The sequence below is a fragment of the Dasypus novemcinctus genome, chromosome 5 (assembly GCF_030445035.2).
Source record: "Dasypus novemcinctus isolate mDasNov1 chromosome 5, mDasNov1.1.hap2, whole genome shotgun sequence".
NCBI classification, from domain to species: domain Eukaryota; kingdom Metazoa; phylum Chordata; class Mammalia; order Cingulata; family Dasypodidae; genus Dasypus; species Dasypus novemcinctus.
Genome location: NC_080677.1, coordinates 27,502,182 through 27,526,625, shown reverse-complemented (window position 1 = coordinate 27,526,625; position 24,444 = coordinate 27,502,182). Strand labels below are relative to the sequence as shown.

The 24,444-nt window shown below is 37.7% G+C and overlaps 1 protein-coding gene across 10 annotated transcripts in view; it reads right to left on the bottom strand.

Moving 5' to 3' along the window:
* Positions 1-24,444, bottom strand: part of PDE1C (phosphodiesterase 1C) — a 749,644-nt gene that overhangs the window by 88,886 nt on the left and 636,314 nt on the right. For all 10 annotated transcript variants that reach the window (XM_058296802.2, XM_071215096.1, XM_058296801.2 and 7 more), the window contains 2 exons: positions 21,574-21,675; positions 20,864-20,984 (listed from right to left, as the gene is read on the bottom strand). In XM_058296802.2, coding sequence (XP_058152785.1) covers positions 20,864-20,984; positions 21,574-21,675 — 223 coding nt within the window. The remainder of the gene's footprint in view (positions 1-20,863; positions 20,985-21,573; positions 21,676-24,444) is intronic.

The following is a 24,444-nucleotide window of genomic DNA, read 5'->3' as shown; positions in this document are numbered from 1 at the left end:
TGGCTCTAACTCATTTTTTTTCCTTCTAGGACAGCTCAGAAAAATAAAAAAAACGTATTATTTTCATTGTAGGAGTTAAGAGGATTCTGACTGATGAAAGTCATGTAATTGGCATGCAGAAGGAACACAATGAATATTTGCTGAATGAATGAAAAAATAAACTTGGTTAGAAACATATAAGTTCCTTTGACCACTCAATTATGACAGATGGTCTACAGAGAATAATTAGGCAATTAGCTGTTCACCCAACCCCCTTCTCTCTCCTCCTCCTTATCCTATCTATACAGAGATCCCAGAATCTCTGGAAGTCAGTACTAGATAATAGAATAAGAGGGATGGGCTGTATTTCCACCATAGTTCTGGCCTATAAAATGCCAAGTTCTCCAAGATCTTCCCCCAGTGTTGGCTTGACAGAGACAAGCCCCTTGGTAGCTACATGTTGTAGAAGGTAGCACCTGTGTCTAAAATCACTGCTTACTGGAGACTCACCTGCCAATCAAGATCACTTTTTCTATACTTTATATGAGTAGGTGATAAACTTCAATTTTTTTGTGTACATATATTTAGGGGTTTATTTGTCACAGCAGCTCTATGTAAACAGCAAACCAATCAAAAGAAACAAGGGTTCTTTCTATATTGGAAGTTCACAGGCAGATGGCATCTGTCAGTGCAAGAGCTCTGAAAGTCCTTTAGATAATAGCTCAAGTGAGTCTTTTCAAGTGGAATGAGGAAAAAGCAGATGTTTGGGGAGGCTATAAGACCATCAAGCTGAACAAAACACAACAAAATAAAATCTTCTTTCCCAGAGGTAGTCACAAATATGAGGTATAAGAAAACTATTGTAAGGCTGTACAGCAAAGAAATCTTTGTTCTTTTCTCTCAGAAATTATCCCCCCAAATAAGAATGAGAAGCAAAAGCACAAATTATTATGAAGCTAACCACAGGAAAAACTAAAAGCATAATGTAAAACTTCCAAATAATCAGAAGAAAATATACAGCAAAGCAGACAATGCAAACAACATAGTAAAATGGTGATATATATATATTAAAAATGAAGCCATAAAGGGGAAAGCATTATATAAAATATGATAGAACTCAGACCAAAGATTTCCATCATTTCAATAGTTTTTTTAATTTAAATTTTTATTTGTATATTTCATTGTAGTGTTGTGACAACAAAATGACGCCTGTATACCAGACATACACAGAGCAACAGTAAGATGTAACTTTTCATTATACCACTGCTAGAATATTTAGTTTTTTGTAGGCTACATAAGCATGCAAGATGGTCACACTAAATAATTTTTTGGCTTTTTTTCTTAAGTTTAGTTTTTTGTGAGTAATACTTTAATATTACTCACCAATAATGGAACTATAAATTACCTGGGTGATGCAGGGAGGCCATTCAACTGTATTATAATTCAAGAGTGCTGGAGTAATTGCACACATACCAATAGATAGATTATTTAGGCTGATTTCAAATATTAAAAGAAAATCTTTTATTGGCTTCTTTTTAAAAACTCGACTAGGTACAGCTCATAAAAGACACACCCAAACCAAAACATTGCTGAAAGGGTAAAAATAGAAATTTGTGCAAAGGTAGGAGTCACATTCTGAATATGAGTTAAATTTGAATTCTAAGAGAAAAGCTTAAATGAGGCAAAGAAGTAGAATTTATAAGGATAAAAGGTACAACAAAAATTTTATAATGACAACAGGTCTAACAATTCTGAATATCCATTAACCAAATAATATAGAATTAGCATTATTGAAGTAAAAATAACACTGCACAAAAAGGGGAAATAATAGAAACACGTTTTAGCCCACGATAGATCACATTTTTAAAAATGACATATAAAATACCTAAATGACATAATAAGGTAAATATACCTGATGTTCTCTGAACTCTGTAACCTGTAACTATGAAATAAATCTACTTTTGTGAATGCTCACAAGAGATTATACAGATTGTTTAAGAAAACAAACTTTCTTTGATCACACTTCAATAAACCACAAATTAATTATAAAACTAGAAAGGAAAACAACCTACCACTGGAGACTTATAAAAAATACCTCTTAGGTACAAGAGTAAAGGAAGAAAACAAATACATGGAATAAGAAACAAAATAATGAAATAACCAGACACAGAAGAACTAAGAATTATAAGAGACTTTTATAAAATATAACAATATACAGCAATACAAAGGAAATGAACCTCAAGGCTCTGACAACGAAAGGTATTTACCAAAGAGGAAAACTTTTACTTCTTTAAAGTCAATATTTCATTCAAAAGCACCCTGAAGCAGTGGCTTGTGTTTCATAACATGTGGCTTTAAAACTGAAGATGTAACTTGCTCTTTCAGCAAAGTGTGGAAGGCTTGGTCCATCGGCACTGAGACCATGCCCTTATTTTGAAATTTAACCCAACTTTTCAAATGTAAATTTTAAAAAGGTTCTACAGTCCCATTAAAATTTCTCCTTTGAACCATTCAATTTAAAATCTATAGTTAAGTACTGATGCAACATTTCTGCTACATGGGTTACTTACGGTAGCTTTTGGCATCTGAGTTAAAGTAGTAAGTCAATAAAAATAATTTACTGAATCATAATTACTAAAAAATAGTTCCAGGCCCAATGAGCTAATATTCAGTTCCCGAAAGGCAAGAAATTCAATATGGCTATTTTCCCATGGCCTCTAGCACATTTTCATTCAATTTGAGCATATATGTATATGCAAACAAGGTTTCCTTGTTTGGAAAAATGTTCACATATTTAAGTAATTTCTCATATTCACTCCTTCATAAGGTAAAAAGAGAATGACTTATTGACCTCAAACCTGTATGAGTTACCTATGATTTGTCCTTTATTCACAGACTTTATACCCCTAGCTGCAGGGGATCAAAGCATGAGAAGGGGAGTAGGGATTTGGAGAAAATCCTTTCACTATTATAGAAAAAAAGATTTTGGAAAAATGGCTTAAACTTAGCCCTGCATTAAGGATGAATTTGTGGTCTGCATGGACAGCACAGTCACACTTTTAGAGCTAGTTCCACCACACCGCTGTGTGATGGCTTTGCAAGGGGACACATCCACGTGCTGAAATGGGCGCCTGCTGGTGTAGTCACATAAAAGCCTCGAGGTGCATGTGCATGTGTGCCATGCACCCATGGACAGAGTGAAGGAGATACAAGGCACTTAATCCTAACCATCCCCGAAATCTCTCTTATAAAAAAAAAATCACGTCTGAACGCATGGAACCAGAGGGTGATTTGATTAGTATCGGACCAGGGACTAGTTGGAGTCAAAACTCCAATAAAAGGCCCCCTGGCCTTTGTTCAACATGTTGCTAACTCTTGTCCTACCTACTTAATTACCAATATTGTGCACGGCTTCAGAGAGGGGCGAAAAAACCTACAATTCCTCCATTCGAACTAGAATCATAAGAGCAATCAGCTCCCCCAAATCTAAACGTAGTCAGTGAAAGAGAATAACCAGTCAGTTTGGGGCACAAAGTTGAAACTGGTGTAAGTAGTGTTCGATGAACTCTCAGGGGATTTCTGAATACATGCAGTGAACTTCCCTTCTTGAACTAATAAGTATATAGTTTAGGTTCCACCATCTACATGTCATCCTGCCTTCACCCTTGGGACCTTGTGCTTTGACGCAGAAGCTTAAATGGCAGCTCTTCTGGAGATGAGGTCAGGGCATGTGCCTGAGTTTAGGAATACATCAGTCTTGGCCCTGTGCATGTCTTTTCCTTGCTATGCCTCAAGTTCTATGTGCCTTTTAATTTTGTTTTAATTTTAAATGTATACTCATTGAAAACCATGGCTATTTTTATAGGAAACACAGCTCCGTATGTTAGATTCTATTGTCTCAGGTTCTTGTAAGTTAAACTGTAATTTTAACAGTAGTTTCTATGATTTTCTGACTTTAAACTGCCACACCTAACTCTGGAATTTTATATCATGGGCTTGTCTGCTTGAAAGAATAGTCCAGCTGAGTGTAACTGAGAGGCAAAGCAAAGATTGTGATAGTAATTGCACAGGGCAATGCCAAAGTGACTACCATTTTGTCAACATAATAAAAAAGACAATGGGAGGGGGTGAACTGTGGGAAGATGGCATCAGATTTGGCAGCTCTCTCAAAAAAACAATGGAGAAAGAGCCAAAAGCTGTCTGAGGAACCTGCTCTGGATGGTCAGTGGACCAAGACAGTGCAACACAACTTCCAGGAAGGTGAGGGACAGAGAAACAAAGAACCCAAAACAAAAAACGTGAGTTACCAAACCCCTGCAGTAGCTGGGAAGGGCTTCCCTTCCCAACCCCCAAGATATTAAGCTGGGCTAAAACCCTTGACTCATGGCAGCTGACTGAGATGGGAACAGACATCTTCCTCCCTGTCAGCTATCACAAGGGAAAAGGGGGGCGAGTCGGGGGGCTTTTCTTTTTTATTATTATTATTATATTTTTATTATGGAAATTGTGAACTTTCAAAACAATCATGCACATGTGTAGAATTCCCATACAACAACCCTTCACCAACACACCACACTGTTGTGGAAGTTTTGTTACAAATTATGAGATAATTTCATCAGACTATTACCACTAACTATGGTCTATAGCATACATTTGGCATATTTTTTCCATACCCCCTATTAGTAACACACCACCTCTTTGGCATTGATGCATGAATACTACAGTATTGCTGTTAACGATAGTCCATATGTTTCAAAAATTGTATTTTTCCCATGCTTCTCCACATTCCCACCACCCTGCAATAGTGATGTACAACCACTCTAGTTAAAAAGAGGACATTCTTCAATTTGTACGATTAGCTAGAATTCTCATCCACCCTTGGGTTCACTGTGTTAGTCAGTCACTAGATTATTTAGATTTCTTTCAGTTGACATTTTTATCCCTAGATTACTCTTTTCAGCCACATTCCCATTTATAAACCAGCTGCTACTCATTATAATTGTGTTACCATTAAACCTATCCATTTCCACATTTTACAGTAAAGCTAACTAAAACTTCTACATACATTAAGCATCAGTACTCCTTCACAAGCCTCCTCTTATCTCCTAATAACCTATACTCTAGGTTTTAACTCCATGTATTTATTCTTCATGTTTAGTTTATATTAGTGAAACCATGCAATATTTGCCTTTTGTGTCTGGCTTATTTCACTTAGCATTGTTATCAAGATTCATCATATAATCATATGTGCCCCAATTTCACTTCTTCTTACTACAGCATACTATTCCATCATATGTATATACCACATTTTTTTTTTAATTCACTCATCTACTGATGGACACTTGGGTTGTTTCCATCTTTTGGAAAATGTGAATAATGTCACTATGAATATCAGTGTGCAGATGTCTATTGGTGTCACAGTTTTCAGTTTTTCTGGCTATATTCCTAGTAGAGGAATTGCTGGATCATATATCAGTTCTATATTTAGTTTTCTGAGGAACTACAAAACTGTCTCCACAGAAGCTGCACCACTTTACAATCCCACCAACAATGAAGGAGTGTTCCTATTTCTCCATATCATTTCCAACACTTATTGTTTTTTATTTTAAATAATGGCCATTCTTTGCGATTTGAAAGGACATCTCGTTGTCATTTTGATTTTGCATCTCCTTAATAGCTAGTGATATTGAAATTCTTTCACGTGGCTTTTGGCCATTTGTATTTCCTTTTGGAGAAATGTTTATTCAAATCTTTTGCCCATTTTTAAATTGGGTTGCTTGCTCTTTTCTTGCTGAGTTGTATCATAGCTTTATATAGAATGGAAATCACGTCGTCATTGGATATGAGGTTTCTGAATATTTTTCTTCCATGGAGTGAGCTGCCTTTTTACTTCTTTTTTTTTCCCCCAAAGACTGATTGATTGATTGATTGATTGATCCCCCCACCCCCATTGTTTGCTCTGTGTCCATTCACTGTGTATTCTTCTGTATCGCTTGGATTCTTGTCAGTGGCACCAGGATTCTGTGTCTCTTTTTTGTTGCATAATCATGCTGTGTCAGCTCTCTGTGTGTGCAGTGCCACTCCTGGGCAGGCTGTGCTTTTCTCGCGTGGGGTGGCTCTCCTTGAAGGGCGCACTCCTTGCGCATGGGGCTCCCCTATGGGGGAGACATTCCTGCGTGGCACAGCACTCCTTGCGTGGATAAGTACTGCACATGGGCCAGCTCATCACATAGGTCAGGAAGCCCTGTGTTTGAACCCTGGGCCTCCCATGTGGTAGGTGAATGCTCTATCAATTGAGCCACATCCTCTTCCCCCTTTTTACTTCTTGACAAAGTTATTTGAATCATAAAAGTGTCTAAGTTTGAGGTGGTCCCATTTATCCATGCTTTCTTTCATTGCTTGTGCTTTCAGAGTAAGGTTTAAGAATGCACCACCTACCATCAGGTCTTTAAGATGTTTCCCTACATCAGGGGTTCTTAAACCAGGGAAAGATTTCAGGGGCTTAGTGAGCTTGAATTGCAAAAAGTCAACCAATTATCTTTATTTTTCCTGACCTTTGATGTTAAGTGTCATAAAGCTATCTGCTGCTACATTATGAGAAGGGATCCATGGTTTTCACCTGACTGGCAAAGGGGTCTGTGGAACAAAAAAGGTTAAAAAACCTTGCCCCACATTTTCTTTTGGGAGCTTTGTAGTTTTAGTTTTTATATTAGGCCTTTGATCCATTTTGAGTTAATTTTTGTATAAAGTGTGATATAGGGGTCCTCTCTCTTTCTTTTGGTTATGGATATCCAGCTCTCCCAGCACCATTTGTTGAAAAGACTCTTCTACCCCAGCTAGGGGGGTATGACAGGTTTGTAAAAAAATCACTTGCCCATAGATGTGAGGGTCTGTTTCTGAGCCATCAATTTGGTTCCATTGGTCTATGTGTCTGTCTTTATTCTAGTACCATATTGTTTTTACCACCATAGGTAGGTACTATGATTTAAAAGTCTGGAAGTAAAAGTCTTCCAACTTCTCTTTTTCTTTTAAAGGTATTTTTGGCTATTCAGGACCCTTACACTTGCAAATAAATTTAATAATTGCTTTTCCCATTTGTTTAAAAAATGCTGGTGGAATTTTTATTGGGATTGCATTGAATCAGTATATCAATTTAGGTAGAACTGACATCTTAATGATATTTAGTTTGCCAGTCCATGACCATGGAATGTTCTTCCAATTATTTAGGTCTTTTTCGATTGCTTTTAGCAAAGCACTGTAGTTTTCTGAACACAATTGCTTTACATCCTTGGTTAAGTTTATTCCTAAATATTTGATTCTTTTAGTTGCCATTGTAAATGGAATTTTATTTTCCTGACTTCCTCATCAGATTGCACATTACTGGTGTATAGAAGCACCACTGATTTTTGCATATTGATCTTGTATCCTGGCACTAGTAAAATCATTTATTAGCTCTAGCAGCTTTGTTGTAGACTTTTTCAGGACTTTCTAGGTATAGGATCATATCATCTGCAAATAGCAAAAGTTTTACTTCTTCCTTTCTGATTTGAAAGCATTTTATTTATTTTTTTCTTGCCTGACTTCTCTAACTAGAACCTCTAGCACTACATTGAGAAATAGTGGTGACAATGGGCATCATTGTTTTGTCCCGGATTTCAGCAGGAAAGCTTTCAGTCTTTCACCATTGAGTACAATGTTAACTGTAGGTTTTTCATATATGGCTTTTATCATGTTGAGAAAATCTGCAATTCCTGTATTTATAGTATTTTTATCAAGAAAGGATCTTGCATTTTGTCAAATGCCTTTCTGCATCAATCGAGAGAATCATGTCATTCTTCTTCTTTGATTTATTAATGTGGTGTATTACACTGTTTGATCTTCTTGTGTTAAACCCCCCGCCCTTACATGCCTGGTATAAAAGTCACTTGGTCATGACAAATAATTCTTTTAATGTGTTGCTGGATTCTATTAGCAAGTATTTTGTTGAGGATTTTTGCATCCATATGCATTAGAAAAATGGGTCTGTGATTTTTTTTTCATAATATCTTTACCTGGCTTTGGTATTAGGGTTATATGGGCATCCTACAATGAGTTTGGGAGCATTCCTTTATGTTCGATTTCTTGGAAGAGCTTGAGTAAGACTGGTATTAAATCTTCTTTGAATGCTTGGTAGAACTCACCTGTGAAACCATCTGGTCTTGGGCTTTTCATTTTGGGGAGGTGTTTGATGACTGCTTCAGTCTCTTTACTTGCAATTGGTTTGTTGAGCTCTTCTATTTCTTTTAGGATTAGTGTAGATTGTTCATAGGTTCCTGGGAATTTTTTTTACTTCATCTTCATTGTCTTAGTTTGTTAGCACACAGTTGTTCATAGTTTCCTCTTATGATCCTTTAATTTCTGGGGGTCAGTAGTAATGTTTCTATTTTCATTTTTTTATTTTATTTATTTGCATCTTCTCTCTTTTTTTCTTTGTCAGTCCAGCTATGAGTTTGTTGATTTTGTTAATCTCAAAAAATCAACTTTTGGTTTTGTTAAGTCTATTGTTTTTTTTTGTTCTCAATTCCATTGATTTCTGCTCTGATCTTTGTTATTTCATTCCTTCTATTTGCTTTGGAAATAATTTGCTGTTCTTTTTCTAATTTCTCCAGCTGTGTAGATAGGTCATTGATTTTAACTCTTTCTTCTTTTTTAATATAAGCATTGAGGACTACATATCTCTCTCTTAGCACTGCATTTGCTGCATCCCATAGGTTGTGATATGCTGTATTCTCATTTTCAACTGTCTCAAGATATTTATTGATTTCTCTCACAATTTCTTCTTTGACCCACTGATTATTTAAGTGTGTAGTTAAATCTACATATATTTGTGAATTTTTCCTTTTCTGCCTCTTGTTGATTTCCAACTTTACTCCATTATGATCAGAAAAAGTGCTTTGTATAATTTCAGTCTTATTGAGTTTATTGAGATCTGCTTTGTGACCCAACATATGATCTATCCTGGAGAAGGATCTATGAGCATTTGAAAAGAATGTACACCTGCTGTTCTGGGGTGCAGTGTTATGTATATGTCTATTACATTTAGTCAATTTATCATATTATTCAGGATCTCCGTTTCTTTATTTATCCTCTGCCCAAATGTTCTTTCCAATGTTGAGAATGGTGTACTGAAGCCTCCAAGTATTATTGTAGAGATATCTATTTCTCCATTAAGTTTTGCCAGTGTTTGCCTCATGTATCTTGGGGACATCTTGGTTAGGTACATAAAGATTTATGATTGTTATTTCTTTCTGGTGAATTGCCCCTTTTATTAATAAATAACATCCTCCTTGTCTCTAATAACAGTTTTGCTTCTAAAGTCTATTTCATATGATATAAATATAGTTACTCCAGCTTTTTTATTTTTTTATTTTTTATTTTAGTTACTGCTTGTATGGGATATCTTTTTCCAGTCTTTCACTTTCAATCTATTGGTATCCTTGTATCTAAGGTGAGTCACTTGTAGACAGCTTATGCAATGGCTCACATTTTCTTATCCATTCCACCAGTCTCTGTAATTTTATTGTGGAGTTTAATTCACTAATATTCAATGTTGTTACTGTAAAGGCAATTTTTATTTCACCCATTTTATGCTTTGGGTTTTATTCATATTTCACGTTCACCATTCTTTTTGCACTTTCACTTACTTTTACTGATATAATCTTCATTTTTAGACTCTCTGCCAAGCCTCTCTCTCATGTCTTTTCAGGCTATAGCACTCCCTTCAGCATTTCCTGCAAAGCTGCTATCATAGTTATAAACTCTCTCAGTTTCTGTTTATCTGTGAATATTCTAAATGTCCTAATTTTTGAAAGACAATCTTGCTGGATATAAGATTTTTCACTGGTAGTTTTTCTCTTAGAGTACCTTAACTATATCATACTACTGCCTTCTTACTCCCATGGTTTCTGATGAGCAATTGGCACTTAATTTTATTGGCTATTCCTTATATATGCATTGCTATTCTCTTGCAGCACTCAGAATTCTGTCTTTGACCTTTCTTTTTTTTTAAGATTTATTTTTTATTTCTCTCCCCTTCCCTGCCCCCTCCCCCCAGTTGTCTGCTCTCTGTGTCCATTTGCTATGTGTTCTTCTGTGTTCACTTGTATTCTTGTCAGTGGCACCAGGAATCTGTGTCTCTTTTTGTTGTGTCATCTTGCTGCATCAGCGCTCCGTGTATGTGGCACCACTCCTGGGCAGGCTGCACATTTTTCACACTGGGTGGCTCTCCTTACAGGGCACACTCCTTGCGCACAGGGCTCCCTATGCAGGGGACACCCCTGTGTGGCAGGGCACTCCTTGCACGCATCAGCACTGTGCGTGGACCAGCTCACCACACAGGTCAGGAGGCCCTGGGTTTGAACCCTGGACCTCCTATGTGGTAGGTGGACGCTCTTTCTGTTGAGCCAAATCCACTTCCCTGTCTTTGGCTTTTCATATTCTAATTATTATGTGTCTCAGAGTTGATCTATTTGGGTTTCTTTGGATGGAATTACATTGTGCTTCTTGGACATGGATATCTACATCCTTCAATAGGATTGGGAAATTTTCTACCATTATTTCTTCAAATATTCCTTCTGCCCCTTTTCCCTTCTTTTCTCCTTCTGGAACACTGGTGACATGCATGTTTGCACTTTTCTTGCTGTCATTTATTTTCCTGAGACCCTGTTCACTTTTTGTCATTCTTTTCTTCACTTTTCTTTTTTATGCTTGCTTTTGGAGGTTTTATCTTCAAACTCACCAATCCTTTCTTCTGCCTCCTCAAATCTGCTGTTATAATTTCATTTATCCTGCTTTTCATTCCCATATGATCTGCTATTTTTCTATGCATGCTTTCAAATTCTTCTTTGTGCTCACCCAATGTCTTCTTAATATCCTTAATCTCTTTAGCCATCTCATATTATTTATTAAGGAGATTTGTTTGAACATCTATGATTAGTTATCTCAACTCCTTTATGTCACCTGGAGGTTTACCTTGTTCCTTAGACTGGGCCATATCTTCTTGTTTCTTGGTATGGATTGTAATTTTTTGTTGGTGTCTTGGCCTTCTGGGCACAGTTTCTTTAATTAGTTTAGGGCCTTCTTGCCCTTTCTCTGTTGCTGGTTGTGTAGTAGGAACTGAGGATGCAGTTGGTGCTATAAGCTATGGAGGCTAAGCTGCCCTCATTCCCCAGGAACTGATGAAGCTTCTCCTACCTTTCTCCTCTGCCAAGGGTAGGGACAGTCACAGCTAAGCATAATAATCCAAGTCATGCAGGCCATGACCATCTTTAGTTGCCTGGAAAGACTGATGAGGTTTCATGCCCTGCCCCTTCCTACCCTGCCTGGCATGGGGATGGAGTTGCAGGTGTTGACAACAATCTATGCCATGTGGGTCCAAAATGACCAAAGTTGCCCACGTAGGTTGATGTAGTACCAGGACCTTCCTCCCCTGTCAAGGGAGGGGATGGATGCTCTGGAATGCCTAAAAATTTAATCCAGGTGGGTTGAATGCACCTGCAGTTGTCCTGAGAGGCTGAGAGTACTGTCCCTTTAAGGGGTGAGGATGGAACCACAGGCATGCAACAGTTCAGTCTGTGTGGGCCAAAAGTACCTGCCTTTTCTTGGAAAGGCTGAGAAAATTCCAACCCCCTCCTATCCTATTGGGGTGTGGAGGTGGGTCCACAGGTACCCACAAGTCTAGTCCATGCAGACCAATAGTGCCTGCTATTGCCCAGAAAGTGTGAGGAAATACAGCCCCTCTCCTATCCTACTTGGGGGACTTGGATAGAGCTACAGGTGCCCAATTAGTCAGTCTGTATGTACCAAAAGCAGTTGCAGTTACCCAGAGAGGCTGGGGAAACACTGTCTGCCTTTTGTCCTATTGGGAGAGGGAATAGAGCCACATGTGCCCTACAGTGGAGTTCTTGCAAACCAAAGGTGCCTGAAGTTGCCCAGATATCCCGAGGAAACACCAGCCACCTCCTATCCTATGTGGGGACAGGTAAGGTGGAGATGGGATTGAGGGTGCTCAAAAAACCAGTTTATGTGGACCAAAAGGGCCTGCAGTAACCCAGAGATGCTGAGGAAACACAGCTGCCCTCCTATCCTATTGGGGGTTGGGGATGGTCAGAATATTCAGTCTGTGCTGGTTGAGAGCACCTGCAGTTATCCAGAGAGGCTGGAGAAGGTCCTGCCAGCTTCCTTTCTGCTGGAGGAAGGAGGAAGTCAAGCCTAGGGCTGCAGTATGATCTGGGTGGAAAGAAGCAGGTCCCTACTGTCACTATGATTTTCAATCAGCCCAGCTTCCCTTCTTGCTGGGGGCAGAGTCAAAATAGTGGCTACCAACCTCTTTCCAATTTGAACAGGTTCAAACTTTAGCTGTTCTTAGGATTAAACTTTAGCCAGCTGAGTTTACTAATCAGTAGCTGAAGTTGGTGCCCAATGATCTCTTCCTCTCTGTTTTTGGGAAATGGAGCTTCCAACTCAAGCCATGGAATAGCTCTTAAGGCAGCTTCCACTGCCAGTGGAGGATAAGCACCAATCTCCAAGGAGGGGAATGCTCTACTCACAACTTCACTGTATATGGCCAGTCTCCTCCCTCAATTCTCTCTATGTTGCAAAATGATCTTCTGACCTCCTGGGTTTGCCAAACAAGTGCTTTAGATAGCCCTGCATGATTACTAACTGTCCTGTAGGACACACTGACTCTTGGAGTTCCTTAGCTGCCATTTCTCCCTCCTTTTGTCTGGTGTTGGGTGGGTGAGGGGGTTCTTCAGTGAATTTGGCCAGCAGAGCACACTTTGAATTTCTGCTCTGGCCTCACCAAAACACAGGAAAATGGAGCTTTCCTTCCTGTGGAAAGGTGTGCTGACGAGTGCCATCTGCTGGCCAGTCTGGAAATTGCATGGACAAAAACTGCTAATGGGTCTCTCTGACTCCATTAATGAGTCCCTGGCATGATTTTGATAACTTAAGATGGACAATTTTAAAGACTTTGAGTAACTTTAACCAAATATCAAAGAAGATCTATGGAGGAAAAAGTAGGCAAGATAGAGGAATTAGCTATCAGTAAATTCACAAACATGTTCAGCAAAAATTACAAGCCACACTTGTAAACAGGAAGAGATGGCCAAGCCAAAATACCAACACAAATATCCTGAAGAGACACAGGATTTAAGACAATTAATCAATGATAATCACACAACTCTCTTAAATCAATTTAAAGAATTGAAAGAAAATATGACTAATGAGATAAAGGACATTAAAAAAGACACTGGGTGAGCATTAAGAACAATATAAAAGTCTGCAAAGAAGAGTAATAGATCTCAAGGGAATGATGGATGAGATTAAAAAATACATTAGAGACTCAAAAGAGCAAAACTGAATTGCTCAAAGACAGAATTAGTGATTTAGAAGACAGAACATCTGAACTGGAAAAGACAGGAGAACAGAAAGAAAGCAGAATGAAAAAATGGAACAGGGTCTCAATGACAATGTGAAATGCAAAAATATATGCATTATCAGCACCCCAGAAGGAGAAGAGAATGGAAAATGGACAGAAAGAATATTTGAAGAAATAATGACAGAAACTTCCCAACCCTTATGGAAAGACATAAATATCAATACCCAAGAAGGACAATGTACCCCAAATAGAATAAATCTGAATAGACCTACCATGAGACACCTATTATTTAGAATGACAAATATCAAAGATAAAGAGAGGATTCTAAAAGCAGCAAGCAAAAAGCAAAGCATCACATACAGGGGAACTTCAATAAAATTAAGTGCTGACCTCTCATAAAAAACCATGCAGGAGAAAAGAAAGTGATATGTTGTATTTAAGGTACTGAAAGAGAAAAAACTGCCAACCAAGAATTCTGCATCTGGCAAATCTGTCGTTAAAAAATGAGAGTAAGTGCAAAGTTTTCACAGACAAACAAAAGGTGATAGAATATACTAACAAAAGACCATAATTACAAGAGATACTAAATGAGTGCTGCAGCCTGAAGGAAAAAACAGGGATGAGAACATAGAAATGATTATTATTAAGGGTAAATTAAAAGGTGAAAAGACAGGCAATAGTATGATATTACAACAGAAAGCCAAAGGACAAAACAGATGAAGCAAGTAATGCCTTTACAGTAATAACATTGAATGCTAATGGCTTGAACTCCCCAATCAAAGGACAAAGATTGATAGAATGGATTAAGAATTATGAGTTATCTATATGTTGTCTACAAGAGACTCAACTCAGATGTAAGGACAAAAGTGAAAATTTGGAAAAAAGATATTCCATGCTAATAGTAACCAAAATAAGAGCTGGAGTAGTGATATTAATCTCGGAAAAAATAGATTTTAAATGAACTCTAATGGATGAAGAAGATCATTATATATTAATAAAAGCAGCAATGAAGCAAGAAGAAATAGCTATACTAAATATTTATGCACCTAACCTTAGTGTCCCTAGATATATGAGGCACACACTGGTAAAGCTGAAGGGGGACATAGATGTCTCTACAATAATAGTTGGAGACTTCAATACACCATTCTTAGTATTGGATAGAACATCTGGACAGAGGATAAAGAAAGAAAGGGAGAACTTGAATAATATGATAAATGAACTAGACTTAACAAACATCTATAGAGCACTGTACCTCCAAACAGCAGAATATATATTCCTTTCAAGTGCTCATGGATCCTTCTCCAAGGTAGACCATATGTTGGGTCACAAGACAAGTCTCAATAAATTTAAAGAGATTCAAACTGTACAAAACACCTTCTTTGATCATAACAGAATGAAGCTGGAAATGAATAATGGATGGAAAAAAGGGAAAATTCATAACTATATGGAGATTAAACAACACACTCTTAAATAATCTCAGCACCACAAAGGCAGTGCCAAAAGAAAAATTTATTGCCCTCAATGATTACATTAAAAAAGAAGAAAGAGCTAACTGCACACCTGGAGGAACTAGAAAAAGAACAGCAAACAAATTACTAAAAAAAAAAAAAAAAAACCAAAGGAAAGAAATAGTAAAGATCAGAACAGAAATAAATGGACTTCAGAACAAAAACACAATAAAGAGAATCAACAAAACCAAAAGTTCATTCTCTGAGAAGATCAACAAAATCAACAAACCTTTAAATACACTGGCAAAGAAAAAAAGAAAGAAGATGCAAATAAAATCAGAAATGAGAGAGAAGATATTATCACTGAAAGCACAAAAATATAAGAGATCATAAGAGGATACTTATGAACAATTGCATGCCAAAAAACCAAACAATGTAGAGGAAATGGACAAATTCCTAGAAGTACATGAACCACTTATGGTGACCCTAGAAGAAATAGAAGACCTCAACAAACCAATCACAAGTGAAGAGATTGAAATGGTCATCAAAAACCTCCCAAATATGAAAACACTGGGATCAAATGGCTTCACAAGTGAATTCTACCATATTTAAAGACAATCTAATACCAATCTTGCTTAAGCACTTCCAGAAAATTGAGCAGGAAAGAACACTACCAAACTCATTCTATGAAGCAAACATCCCCTAATGCCAAAACCAGACAAAGATAGAACAAAAAAAGAAAATTAAGACCAATATCCCTAATGAATACAGATGCAAAAAACATCAACAAAATACTTGCAAACCTAATCTGAAAGCACATTAAAAGAATTATACACCATGATCAAGTGGGTTTTATCCCTGGTACTTAAGGATGGTTCAACACAAGAAAATCAATCAGTGTAATAAACTACATTGATAAATTGAAGAAGAAAAATCACATAATCCTCTTGATTGATGCAGGAAAGGCATCTGCAAAATATAACACCCATTTTTGATAAAAACTTTCCAAAAGATAGGACTAAAAGGAAGCTTTCTCAGTATGGTAAAGTGCTACAGCTAGGATTGTACTCAACAGTGAAAGACTGGAAGATTTCCCGCTGAGATCAGGAACAAGACAAGGATGCCTACAGTCACCAGTATTATTCAACATTGTGCTTTAAGTTCTAGCTAGAGCCATTATGCTAGATAAAGAAATAAAAGGAACTTAATAAGGAAAGGAAAAAGTAAAATTTTCACTGTTTGCTGATGATATAATCCTATACCTAGGAGATTCTGAAAAATCTACAACAATGCTACTAGAATTAATAGATGAGTTCAACAGAGTGGTGGGATACAAGATTAATACACAAAAGTCAACAGTGTTTCTATACACTACTGACATGCAAGCTGAGGAGGAAATTTTTAAATTCCCTTTATAATAGCAACTAAAACAATCAAATAATTAGGAATAGACTTAACCAAGGACAAAAAGGACCTGTATTCAGAAACCTACAAAACATTGCTTAAAGAAACCGAAAAAGATTTAAATAAATGGAAGTTCATGGATTGGAAGACTAAATATTGTTAAGATGTCAATTCTACCCAAACTGATTTATATTTTCAACACGATCCTAATAAAAATCCCAACAGACTTTTTTTTTTTTTTTGCAGAACCAAAAACCTAATAATCAAAATATTTACAGGGGTAAGGGGTTCCAAACAGTCAAAAATGTCTTACAGAAGAACGAAGTTGGAGGACTTGCACTTCCTGACTTTAAAGCATAATACTTAGGTACAGTGGTAAAAATAGGATAATATTGGCATAAAGGCAGGCAGATCAACCAATGGAACTCAATCGAGAACTCAGAAATAGACCCTCACATTTACAGTCAAGTGATTTTTGAAAATGCTGTTAAGCTCACCCAGCTGGGCCAGAACAGTCTCTTCAACAAATGGTGCTAGAACTGGATAGCCATATGCAAAAGAAAGAAAGAAGACCCCCATCTCATACATTACATGAAAATTGACTCAAAATGGATCAAGGACCTAAATATAAAAACAACCATAAAACTCCTAAAAGAAAATGCTGGAGAACATCTTCAAGATCTTGTGGTAGGCAGTAGTTCCTTAAATTTACACCCAAAGCATAAGCAATAAAAGAAAAAATAGATAAATGGGACCTCCTCAAATTTAAACACTTTTGCACCTCAATGAACTTTGTCAAAAGGGTGAAGAGGCACCTTACTAAATGGGAAAAAATATTTGCAATCACATATCCAGTAAGGTTTTGCATCCATGCTATATAAAGAGATCATACAACTGAACAATAAAAAGACAAACTATCAAATTAAAAAAAGGGAAAAAGACTTGAAAAGACAATTGTCCTGAGAAGAAATACAAATGGTGAAGAAACACATGAAAAAATGTTCAACATCATTAATGATTAGGGAAATGTCACCTTGTTAGAAAGCTATTGTCTCAGACTCTGTACAGCACGTTAAGTAAATATGATGTGAATAGGGTGTAAGAGTATCGTGCGGAAGGGAAAAGGTTTTGTGGTGGATGTATGGGAGTGCTGTATATTATATATATGCATTGCGGTGGTCTAGGACTCCTGTGAAGAGAAGCTCAATAATTAGGGGAAAAAAAAAAAAAAAGAAAAGAAAAGAAAAAGATAGGACGTAGAATTTTTTACAAGTCAACACGTATTCTTTATCTAACCTTTAAACCCATCGCTATATGCCATTTCCTAGTAAGGGACCCTGACATTATATTGGGCTTCAAATTTCAGGGAGTTCTGGATCACAGAGTGGTTCAACAATGGCAATGGAGGGATACTGGTATGGGATACCAATGACAGGTGATATATGGCTGACAGGGAGCTATACAGAACATATGTCCAGGGTGCATGGTAATGTTTGGATATACTCATAGTGGCAACAATTAAAAACCACAGCAGGGAGGGTACTGGGTTCCTGGCCAGTGGTGTGCTATCGTGGTCCCTAGGGGAGCAGCGACAGTATCCCAGGTGCAGCGGCGGGGACCGGGGGGGAGTGGGGGTTCAACAGTGAGCCCCTGACACTAATGACTATGCTTGTGAGCTGATGGGCCTGAAATAAGAACAAGGCCTAGAGCAGCATTGTGCCTGGGAATTTCCTCCTGTCAGCCTTCATGTTACTCAAATGTGGCCAGTCTCGAAGCCAAACTCGGCATGTAAATGCAATGCCTTCCCCCCAGCGTGGGACATGACACCCGGGGATGAGCCTCCCTGGCACCGAGGGACCACTATCAACTACCAACTGATGATGCAACTGGAAAATGACCTTATACGGAAGGTTCAATGCGGATCAGCAGAATATCCCTGTCTACATAAAATAACATGACTTTAAAATGCTGTTTGACCTAATGTAAGGGGGAAATGGAAAGGAGAAATGAGTTTATATGGCTACGAGTCTCTAAAAAAGAGTCTGGAGGCTGTCAGAAGGATTGCCCTTGTGCACAACTGAGCGGGGTATGAGAGACAGATAGAGCAGATACAACCCCCAGGTATTGGTTCCTTTGAGGGCTAAAGAGACCCGTGGGAGTTATGGTCATGGCCGATGGGGATAACTACCAGGTCAGATGGCCCCTCTTTGGAAATGGTGTTTATGTGTGATGAATCTGGACTCAGATGGGATCTCTCTTCATGGGACTTTCATGCTAATGTGCTGGAGGTGCAGTTGGTGTTGGGGTTTGGGATATATTTGGGGGATTTGAATCTCTGGACTGACAGTGTGATGACCAGGTCCTGAGCCTCAGCAGACTCCAGCACCTACAGTCTGATTCATTGGACTCACCACACTCAGCTAAGATGGAGTTGAAGAGGGACAACCACCATACCATGGAGCCTAGAGTGATTACAACTGAAAGTGGGAGGATTGCATCCAGCATCCATGTGGAATCTGAGCCTCCTCTTGACATAGAGGTGCAATGGACACAACCAATCCAGTGTCCACATAGAAAAGGTGGCATTGGATTGGGAAAAGTGGACATGGTGGCTGATGGGTATGGGGAAAGGCGGGAGGAGATGAGAAGTGGAGGCGTCTTTGGGACATGGAGCTGCCCTGGATGGTGCTTCAGGGGCAGTCACTGGACATTGTAAATCCTCACAGGGCCCACTGGATGGAATGGGGGAGAGTATGGGCCATGATGTGGACCATTGACCATGAGGTGCAGAGGTGCCCAAAGATGTACTTACCAAATGCAATGGATGTGTCATGATGATGGGAATGAGTGTTGCTGGGGGGGGAGAGGTGGAGTGGGGGTGGTGGGGTTGAATGGGACCTCATATATATATATTTTTTTAATGTAATATTATTACAAAGTCAATAAAAAAATTAAAAAAAAATCATAGTAAATACACAGGATAGATTTTAAGGTATAATGCTATCCTTAAAGTGGTAAGTTTCCATTTTTAGTTTTGAAATATCCTCTTCCATTAATCTTAAGTACCAATAAATCAGGGATCTTAGAAACAATAATTCCTTTAGATATTAAACTATGTAATAAACTATATTCTATTCTCAAAAAAAAAAAAAAAACTACAATGAGATGTCATTTCACACCTAAAGACTGGCCGTTATTAAAAAGTCAGAAAATTGTAAATGTTGGAGAGGATTTGGAATGAAAGGAATATTTATTCACTGTTGATGGGAATGCGGAATGGTGCAGTCACTGTGGAGGACTGAGTACAGACTTGCCATGGGTCCTGACAATGTCATTGCTAGGTATATACTCAGAAGAGCTGAGAGCAATGACAGTAATAGTAATGTGCACACTGATGTTCATATCAGCATTATTCACAGTAGCCCAAATTTGGAAACAACCCAGGGGTTCATCATGAATTGATAAACAAATTGTGATGTATACACATGATGGAATATTATGCAGCTGTAAGAAGAAAAGAAGTCGTGAAGCATATGGCAACATGGTTGAACCTGGAGGACACTATGTTAAGTGAAGCAAGCCAGACACAAAAGGACAAACACTGTATGATTGCATTATTATGAAATAAATATATTACACAAAATCATGGAATTAATAATTAGAATATAGGTCAACAGAAAATAGAATGAAAGTAGAAAATGGAAAGCTGATGGTCAATCTGTGCATAATTGGTTAAAATGTTGTTTGCAAGTCTTTGGAAATAAATGGAAATGGTGAAAGCACATCATGTCATTTGTGACTAGCAGAGCTATTATATGGGTATGACAGAGGTTGAAAGGGAAAGCCTAAGGTCATTTATGTTACTAGAAAGAAAACTAAAGCATGTAAAATGGGACTGTATAACAGAGTGAAACATCATGTAAAATACAAATATGGTTGATATTGCACATATAAGACTTTATAAAACACAACTACAAATATACTAGAGAGAAGGAAAGAGAATAGCAGCTATGTACGGCAGGAGTATAGAGAGATTGAAAGGCGATAAGCTTGGTTTGTTTTTTATTATTATTTTATTATTATTATTATTACTGTAATAATTAAAATCCTCTAAACATTATTGGAGTGATGAATGCACAACTATTTGATTATACCAAATACCATGTACACATTGGATGGATTTATGCTTTATTAATATTAATAAAATTGATTAGTTAAAAAAGTAATAGGGGAAAAGGAGAGAGCAGTTGGATGGCAGATAGGAATCTTGTATTTTATGCATGATTTTTCTGTAAACCCACAATTTCTCTAATAATGGGGGGGATAAGTGAAAGGTTGCTCAAATGACATGTTCACAAAAGACTGCCATAGGGAACTGCTTTTTTTCCAAACAGAAATGCATTATGGCATAATAGATATCATAATGGTCCGAGAATCAGAATTTAGGTATGATTTAAAGATCACAGAACCAGGAAACAAAAGAAGCTATGGGACCCTCATTCCCCAAAGAAAATCACTCTCTCTAACGTCCTTATCATGGCATTGCTGAAATATAAAACTCAGAAAATGTCTAATGATGAACGCCCTGCATTAAGCTAACACAACGGAGTACCTGTCTGAAGAACTCCTCCAGAAGTGACATTGTCCAGCGATGATGGAGATCCCATGCTTTTGCTGGATGGCTGATATCTGCAGTATGCAGCATCAGGGATAAGGCTTTTGGCTTCTCAATTCTGTAAACCCAAGTGACCCAAATATATGATGACTAAACACTTCAGAACTTCAATAAAAATAGAAAGAAAGAAAAAAAAAAAAGAACAGTAATTTTAAAAAATCCCTTCCCATTCTTCTGTCTCAAACCCCACTTCAGTGGAATTGGGGAAAATGCATCCTGCCATCCTATGACTAGGCTATTTATCAAATTGGTCTCTGTTTCTATTGCACTGGATGCCTCAGACTCAAAACCATTTCTGGAGTAATTGCCTCATTCAAAAGGACACTGGGACCCCAAAAGTCACTGGCTTGATTTTATCTGTTACTTCTGCATGGAGTGGATGTTTGATAACTTGATTTCCGACAGGAGATATTTCAAACTCTAACTGGGCATACTGTAACCAGCCCTATTACTTATTTCTAGTCTGACAAGAACATACTTAATTGTGAGATGCACAATTTCTAAGCATTCTTCCCCAAATATTATCACTTTATGAGATCACTCAGTAATGTTATGTTGAAGGAGACATTCTTTAAAGATTCAATGACAGGGCCAAGTAGCAGTTCAAATGCCTATAAAAACACACATGATATCACAGGTCCACTCACGCTTCTGGCTGCTGCAGGGCAGTCTTCATTGCTTTGATTTGTTGGAAATGACAGGACATATCCGTGGCCATCACCATCTCAATCACCAAGGTCCGAAACTCCCTTTCAGGGACCCAGTGGACAAAGAAGGATGGAAGTAAAAATTGAAAAGTAAAAATTAGCTTATTTTTTGCCACTTCTAATCAAAATAAGTTATTTCTGACATTTCTAATTTAATTTGAGTCTTTTAGATGAGGTTGTTATGAGGAATTAATGAAGGTTAAGGATGAAGGAAAAGATCATTTATTAGGAACATGACACGTAGAATGCACACATTTTTTTTGTGTGCACACATTTGGAGAATTAACTCATAGGAAAAAATTCCAGTGAAATTGAAAGCATGTATTAAAGCTTCTCAACTGAATTCAAAGTATTAAGAAAGAATCAATTTGAAAATAACCCTAGGAGATAGACTGATAATCCATATTACACTTTTGGTATAGGCATTCCACTTTTTCTTATTGATAGACTTTATTTTTCAGAGCAGTTTTAGGTTTACAGAAAAATTTAGTAGCTGGTATAGAATTCTCAAATACCCCCTTTCCACTTCAGTTTCCCCTATTATTAACTTCTTGCAATAGTGTGGCATGTTTGTTACAATTGGTAAGCTAATAATAATACATTATTATTAACTGAAGTCCATAATTTACATGAGGGTTCCCTCTGTGCTGTCCAGTTCAATGGGCTTTGGCAAATTGGAAATGTTATGTATTAACTATTCCAGTATCAAACAGAATAATTTCAACACCCTACAAATGCCCTGTGCTCCATCTATTCATTTCCCCTTTTCCTCTCCACCAAATCCATGGCAACCACTGGTCTTTTTACTGTTTTTATCAACTTTATTGAGAAAGGATTTACATAGAATTAACTGCTGTCATATAAATTCCTCAATATAAAACTTCTACAATCAAGATCCAGAACACTTCCATCTAGGCATTTTTTTCCCTGACTTGTACAATCTTCAGATTGTACACTGCTAGTGTCTTTTAAAGTTTATTTCATCTGATAAAAAGTCTGACTTTTAAAAATTAAAAAAAAAAAATTTTTTTTTGATTACTACATGCATGGAATATTTTTTTCCAGCCTTTCACTTTCAATCTATTGGAATCCTTGGATCTAAGGTGAGTCTCTTGCATACAGCATATAGATGGCTTATATTTTCTTATCCATTCCACCCGAGTGTGTTTCTTGATTGGGGAGTTTAATTCATTAACATTCAATGTTATTGCTGTAAAAGCAGTTCTTATTTCACCCATTTCGACCTTTGGGTTTTATCTGTCATATTTTATTTTCACCACTCTTGACACTTTTACTTTATTGATATGATCATCATTTCTAGACTTGCAAGCCTCTCTCCTGTCTTATTTTCAGGCTGTAGCACTCCTTTTAGTATTTGCTGCAAGGCTGATCTCTGTTATAAGCTCTCTCAGTTTCTGTTTATCTTTGAATATTCTAAACTTGTCCTCATTTTTGAAAGACAATCTTGCCAGATATACGATTCTTGGCTGGAAGTTTTTCTCTGGTAGTATCTCAAATATATCATATCACTGCCTTCTTGCCTTATAGTTTCTGATGAGAAATCAGCACTTAATCTTACTGGGTTTCCCTTAAATATTATGCATTGCTTTTCTCTTGCTACTCTCAGAATTCTCTGTCTTTGGCATTTGACATTCTGATTAGAATGTGTCTTAGAGTTGGTCTATTCAGATTTATTGGATGGGAGTACTCTGTGCTTTTTGGACACAGATATCTAAGTCCTTCAATAGGGTTGGGAAATTTTCTACCACCATTTCTCCAAATATTTCCTCTGCCCCTTTTCCCTTCTCTTCTTCTTCTGGGACACCCATGACATATATGTCTGCGTGTCTCTTGCTGTTGTTTAGTTCCCTGAGATCTTGTTTAATTTTTTCCATTCTTTTCTTCATCTGTCCTTTTGTATGTTTGCTTTCAGAGGCCATGTCTTCAAGCTCACCAATCCTTTATTCTGCCTCCTCAAATCTGCTATTATATAACCCAGGGTATTTTTTTAACTTCATTTATTACACCTTTCATTCCCATAAGATCTGCTATTTTTCTATGTATGCTTTCAAATTCTTCTGTGTGCATCCAATGTCTTAATATCCTTAATCTCTTTAGCCATCTCACTGAATTTATTAAGATTTGTTTGAACATCTATAATTAGTTGTCTCATCTCCTTTCTGTCATCTGGAGGATCTTGTTCCTTTAACTGGGTCATATCTTCCTGTTTCTTGGTATGGATCGTAATTTTTTGTTGCTGTCTTGGTATCTGCTTACTAGATGTGTTTATTCTGGGTGGTTTCTCACTTTAGTTTAAGGTTTTCTTGTCCTTTCTCCTTTGCCAGTTTTGTTCTAGGAGCTGAGGATGTAGTTGGTGCTATAAACTGTGAAGGCTCAAGCTGCCTGCGTTGCCCCAGAGACCGAGAAACTTCTCCCACCTTTCTCTGTTACCAGGGTTAGGGACAGAGACCCAGCCATGTGAAAAAATCCAAGTCATACATGCCTAGACTGTAGTTGCCTGGTGAGACTGATGAAGATTCACACCCCTTCCTCTCCTGCCTGGAGCAAGGATGGAGCTGCAGGTGTGGGCAGCAATTTATGCCATGCAGGTCCAAAATGACTGCAGTTGCCCAGGTAGACTTCCTACTATTTAGTCTGTGCCACCCAAATGTACCTGCAGTGCAGAGAGGCTGATGCAGGTCCTGCCAGCTTCCTCCCTGCCAGAGGTGGGGCTGAAGTCTAGACTAGAACCGCAGTACGATCTGGGTGGAAAGAAGTTGGTACCTACCTTCACTGTGATTTTCAATCAGC